General features: G+C 45.5%; 1 protein-coding gene across 1 annotated transcript in view; it reads left to right on the forward strand.

The window, feature by feature from the left end:
- The window catches only part of LOC107119142 (nardilysin-like), a 61995-nt gene that overhangs the window by 43560 nt on the left and 12256 nt on the right, over nt 1-6179 (forward strand). Inside the window, exons 25-27 of the mRNA XM_015421589.1 lie at nt 591-729; nt 2825-2872; nt 3272-3324. Coding sequence (XP_015277075.1) covers nt 591-729; nt 2825-2872; nt 3272-3324 — 240 coding nt within the window. The remainder of the gene's footprint in view (nt 1-590; nt 730-2824; nt 2873-3271; nt 3325-6179) is intronic.

Here is a 6179-nt window from a genome sequence, read left to right on the forward strand (position 1 = left end):
CATGCTGGGTAGGTAGGGCAAATCAAGGCAATATGGCAATTCCTCCATGAATAGTGCTATGCCCGGAGTTAGTTAGACCATGTGATTTTAATTTTATTTTTGGAAAGGAAATTTCCCTTCATATTCTTAAATCATTACTCTGGAAGAGACTATAAAGTCACTGAGTCCTGATGTAGAATCTCTTCTACCCAAGCACTCTTAATGAGAACGATACACCCTAAGAACAGACTGAGCTGTAGCCAATTGATATGCTACAAAATCAGCCTAATGTACACATTTAACAGCTCATAAAAGTCATGTAATCGTGCTCCTGATCTCTGATTATACATTTGTTAAACTGGGAAATGATCCATGAAGGCATGTATGCAGCAGCCTGGCTGAAGCTTAGCAAATGTGGGTCTGGTCAGTGCCTGAGCGAGAGATCTGAGATCCTTATATTCCACAAAGTCTTGTACCCAATGATGAAAGAAAAGTGGGGATGTGAAATAAATAAGTACCAGTATGAACCCATGAAACCAGAAAAGGCCTTTCTGGTTTGCTTTGAAGAAACTACAGTTGTTCACCACTATGTTTTTGATTGTTCTTTTCAGCAAACTGCAGTTCCTTCCACTTCTACACCCGTGTCCTGTTCAGTTCCGGGTGATAGACTTGCCAGTTAGTCACTTTGTATGTAAAGTGAAATCCCTTCACAAAGGAGATGCCAACTCCATTGTCACTGTCTACTACCAGGTAATGTGTTGCTGATATGGGCCTATTAATCTTGGATGTGTGGCCACTTGTTGAGTCAGTGGTATTTAGGGATGCCAGCCTCCAGGTCAGACCTGCAGGTCTCCCAGAATTACAGTTTATCTCCAGACTAAAGAGATAGTTCTCCTGGAGAAAATGGATGCTTCGGAGGGTGACCTCTGTGGCATTGTATCCCACTGAGGTCCTTAACCTCCCCAGACTGCATCCCTAAGCCTCCAGGAGTTTCCCAAACTAGATCTGGCAACCCTACCCCCCATCCCCTGCTGGTGGCCAGGGACACCTAGCAACCCTAGTAGTGTTCAGGGACTAAAATTATGTTTGGATCTGTAGAGTTTAGAAATGAACCAGTTCGTGCCTCATTTACCATTTCCATTTCATTTATTAGCTTCATTGACCCGAGGTCTTAAGCCAAACATACAAACAGCAACTATAAAATGCATTACATATAATTACAAGATAATTTAGACCAAACGTCTTTACAATAAAAGCTAGTAAACATACTCTCGAACAGTATTATCAGACCACATTTTATAAACTTCAAGTGCCTCATTTACAAGTTCGACCAAATGCTGCTCCAAAATTTGACTGATATTTGCCCGTTCCAACCTTCTCTGCCACCAGTTCCCTTCCTTCCACTCTTTATCCACACGTAGAGAAAGTGAGGTAAACTATTGGCAGGGAAGATTGAGGAGGGTAGATGCTAAAGTAGGTGGTCTTTAGAGAGGCAGCATATAGTTATTTTTAGATAAATAAAGTAGGCTAATTATAGCAAAGGACCAGTCTCTAACTCTCCAGTATTTGTGGTGATCAAAAATAGGCCTTGGAGGATGCTGTTAAGCCTTCATTGCTTCTGGCAATCCTGGCTCAATCAGTTAAGCCACTAAAAATTAACGCTAAAGAAACCAGCCTGTCCAAAAGTAATGGAGGCTTAACTATATCTTCCAAGGCCTATTTTTGACCACCACAAGCAACAGGGTGTTAAAGATGGGCCCCATTGCTCTCTCCAGCATTCTTGACGCTAAATTCATCTTGTCCTGCCCTTGCAAAAGTAAGTTTGGAAAAGGGGGGTGGGATTGATGGCAGGAAAGACTGGAGAGAGTGGATAGTTAGCAGGGAAGTGCTCTCAGAGTTTCAGCGAATTTTCAGGGGAAATTTTCAAGAATTCTCTGGAAGAACTTGGGGAAACTGAGCACATTTAAATAGGGGGTTTGGCCACTTCTAGCAGTTGGATTCTTGTCCAAGTTTATATTCGTTGTTCTAGTAATTCCTGGAATCATACTGTGCCTCCTGGAGTAAGTATGCACAGTAGATTCTAGACCACACATTTAACGGTTTGTATGGGACAAAGTGATACTGCCCTCTCAATGGAACTGACAGAATGACCTAAAACATACAAGATCTTCAGAGATTGTATCATGTGGAAACAATTCCCTGAAGGCAGGCAGTTTGAAAAATATAGCCTTCAGGGCCAATTCATGTTTTGCAAAATCCTCATGTCCCCTGTGAGTTCTGTTGACAAGAAGTGCTCTGAGCATTCCATGGTTGGAACTTAATTCCTAGGTGGGTGGAGTCCAGTTCAGATTAGGTAAAAGGTAAAGGTTCCCTTGCTCGAAAGCCAGTCAAATCCGACTCTAGGGTTGCGGTGCTCATCTCCATTTCAAAGCCGAAGAGCCAGCGCTGTCCGAAGACATTTCCGTGGTCATGTGACTAAACACCAAGGCGCCCAGAATGCTGTTACCTTCCCACCGAAGTGGTACCTATTTATCTACTTGCAATTTCTTGCTTTCGAACTGCTAGGTTGGCAGGAGCTAGAACTAGAGACAGGAACTCACTCCGTCATGCGGCACACTCGGGTCTCGAACTGCTGAACTACCGACCTTCCACAGCCTGCAGTTCAGCGTCTTAACCACTTGAGCCACCGCAGCTCAGATTAGGACCATGGTGCATATGAAGAGGGGCTCATGCTTCTCCCCTGGCACCACTTTCCTAGGTTCATTATTGTGGCAACCAGAAAACTGGAAACTTTGCTTCACAGAAAAATTGCTAACCTACTCTCACCTCTTTTTGTTTTTTTCAGACTGGAGCGAGGAGTTTAAAAGACTATGCACTCATGGAACTGCTTGTGGTATGTTTTGATGCTCTTTCCATAAAACATGCACGATTATATGTTTGAAAGACCAATTATAAACATGAGAAAGTGACATGCAGTCACGGGTGACCCCCGTAGCATTTTCAAGGCAAGAGACAAACAGAGGTGCTTTGCCATTGCCTGCCTCTGTGGAGTAATCCTGGACTTCCTTGGTGGTCTCCCATACAAGTACTAACCAGGACCAGACCTGCTTAGCTTCCAAGATCTTGTGAGCTTAGGCTAGCCTGGGACACCCAGGTCAGGGAAATGTATTAACATAGATTGCTCTAATTGGTTTACTGAAAATGAAGGTGGTGCTTTGAGATTTATTGTCATCTTGGTGCGTGTTGTATGGATCAAGCTAAATGTTCACATGGAAATCACACTGCCTTTCAGATGCACATGGAGGAGCCATGCTTTGATTACCTGAGAACCAAACAAACCCTGGGGTGAGTTTGCTGCTTGCAGAAAGCCTTGAAGTAAACTTGAGGATCTCTGGGCACTTAATTGTTCTGAGAACTTCCTACTATTTGGTAATGGATATTCATGGAGCAACATTGCAAACTGAGGTGGCCAGCTTCTCAGAGGTCACTTCGTTCTCCAGGCACTAATTTGTGAAGCTTAGAACAATCCAAACTCATGGATGGTCAGGGTCTATAGTAAAATATTATCACATAGGAAGAGCTTCACGTAAATGGAGCACTCCTCCCTCCCTCCCTCCCACTGTGGCCTGAAATGGCCTCTGCGGTGCTGTTCCTGGGTGTTTTGTGCTCCAGCAGAAGGGTGTGTGTGAGAAAGTTAAGCTTTGTGGCCAGAAATCCTTCTGCCCAAGGAAAGGCAACACTGGATCCAAGCCATTGCTTCTCTTCCTTACAAGTGAATCTGCGAACTGTGGTGAATCCAAGTTAATCCAAACTATACTTGGATTAAAATTTGGGACAAAAAATTGTGCCATAGGGATCGAGGTAAAGGTGATTTGGAGAGTAGTTCTTGTGTACTGACTGCCGGTCCCCTATCCCCTTTTAAGTACTTACAGATTTAGGCTCTGTGCACTTAACAAAAGGTTTCACAGTAGTTCAAGAGCCAAGGTCTAAAAAACCTGAAATCCCTTTCTGTCCACATTATTGTCAGTGGAGATGTGTCAGCACAATAGTGTAGCATATGACAACAAGTATCGTCCTACACCTATCTTCCTACAACTGGTTGTCTACTTCAAACAATTGGTCATGGAAGCATGATATAAGAACACTTGCCTGATAAGAAAATCCTTACTATTTTATTTGGACCTAGTAAAATATTACCCTTTTATTACTGATGGATTTTCCAATGGATCAACATGACTGCCTGCAATGTTTACTTCCTTACTGAAATTACAGTATTCATTATCATTATAGTTGTGGTCAATTAACAAATGACTTAAATCTATATACTATTAGCCAAAGTCCATTCTCTGTGCTGATACTTATTTCCACCAACAGAGGGCTCACTCTCTCCCAACAGCTTTTTTCTACAGACTCAGGGGACTCTCTTAACCTGCAGAAAAACCCAAAAAGTTAAAAAAAACTTGGGGAGGGTTGAATTCCCCCCAATACCTTTTGAAATGGCCTCCACAAGGATCTACTCCAGGCATCAACAGTGAAAGATTAGAACGTTTGAAAGGGGGGAAGGCTTCTAATTATATCTGACCCTCCCTCCCTCCCTCCCTCCTTCCAGCCTATTTTGGCCTTTGGAGGAGGGAGCCTTGGAGCCAGGCCTGACAAGGCTTGCCAGTGCCAGTCTGGGGAATTCCTAGAGATTTTGTGGTAGACTTTAAGGAGTGCTGGGTTTGGGGAAGGGGAAGGGGGAGGCCTCAACTGGGTATAATGCCACAGAGTCCACCCTACAAAGCAGCCATTTTCTCCAAGGAGACAGATTTCTGCTGTCTAGAGTTCAGTTTTAATTCTGGGGGGTCTCCAGGTCCCACTTGGAGGTTGGCAACCCTAGGTTTGGCAGCAGTCTAGGGTTGCCAGGTCCCCCCTGGCCACCAGCAGGGTATGGGGGGTAAGGCTGCCAGATCCAGAATGGAAAACTCCTGGAGATATGGGGGTGGATCCTGGGGAGGACAGGGACCTCAGTGAGGTACAATGCCACAGAGTCCACCCTACAAAGCATCCATTTTCTCCATGGGAAGTTTTCTCTGTACTCTGGAGATGAGCAGTAATTTCAGGGGATTCCCCGGTCCCACCTGGAAACTGGCATCCCTAGGCAGCACCCTCTGGGTGACTTGATACCACCTGATCTGCATGACTCAAGTAGGCCCAGCTGCTTGCTACTGTTCATCATCAGCCACCCTATGAAAGCCAGTGTGGTGCAGCAGTTAGAGCTTCAAAGCAGGGTCTGCAAGACCCAGGTTCAGATTCCCATCTTGTGGTGAAAGCTGACTGGGTGATTTTTGGACCAGTCACATACTTTCAGCTTAACAAACCTCATGGGGTTGTTATGGAGATAAAAAGGAGAAAAGAATAATGTAAGCTGCTTTGGTCCCCACTGTGGAGAAATACTAATTTTCCTAGGTAGAGGCTGTGGGGGAGGGGGGGTGGAGACAGAAAGCTGAAGACGGAGAGGCAGATAAACATAGGTTGACTGTTGGGTAGGAAGGAAACAGGGTTGCCAACTCCAGGTTGGGAAATCCCTGGACATTTGAGGGGCGGAGCCTGGGGAGGGTGGGATTTGAGGAAGGGAGGAACTTCAGACTGGTATAATGCCATAGACTCCACCCTCCAAACCAGCCATTTCCTCCACAAGAACTACCATTGCCTGCCTCCAGGTGAGGGCTGGAGATCACCCAGAATTACAACAGTTGTCCAGGTGACAGAAATCAGTTACCCTGGATAAAATGGCTGCTTTGGAGGGTTGAGTCTATGGCATTATACTCTGATGAGGCTGCTTCCCTCCCCAAGCCTCACTGTCCTAAATCTGCACCCCCAAATCTCCAGGAATTTCCCAACCTGGAGCTGGCAGCCCTAAGGTGAATAGATTTCTGTAGCTGGGAGATCCGTTGTGATTCCTGGAGAGCTGCCACTGCTGCTGTGGGGGGAGAGGAAGCAGGTGGGTGGCTGGGAGCACTGCCACCACTGCTGCTGCTGCTGTGTGGGGTGGGGAGGGAAGCAGGCAGGAGGCTGAGAGAGTGATGGGGGCAGAAAGAGAGAAAGAATAATGAGGTGGGGAGGCAGAAAAACGAAGAATGATGAGGGAGCAGAGAGGAAGTAACATGCATGGAGGAGAGATAGAGAGTAAGAAAAGGGGGACAGAAGGGAGAAAGAGT

The sequence above is a fragment of the Gekko japonicus genome, unplaced genomic scaffold, assembly GCF_001447785.1.
Source record: "Gekko japonicus isolate JY-2015 unplaced genomic scaffold, Gekko_japonicus_V1.1 scaffold1589, whole genome shotgun sequence".
Lineage (NCBI taxonomy): Eukaryota > Metazoa > Chordata > Lepidosauria > Squamata > Gekkonidae > Gekko > Gekko japonicus.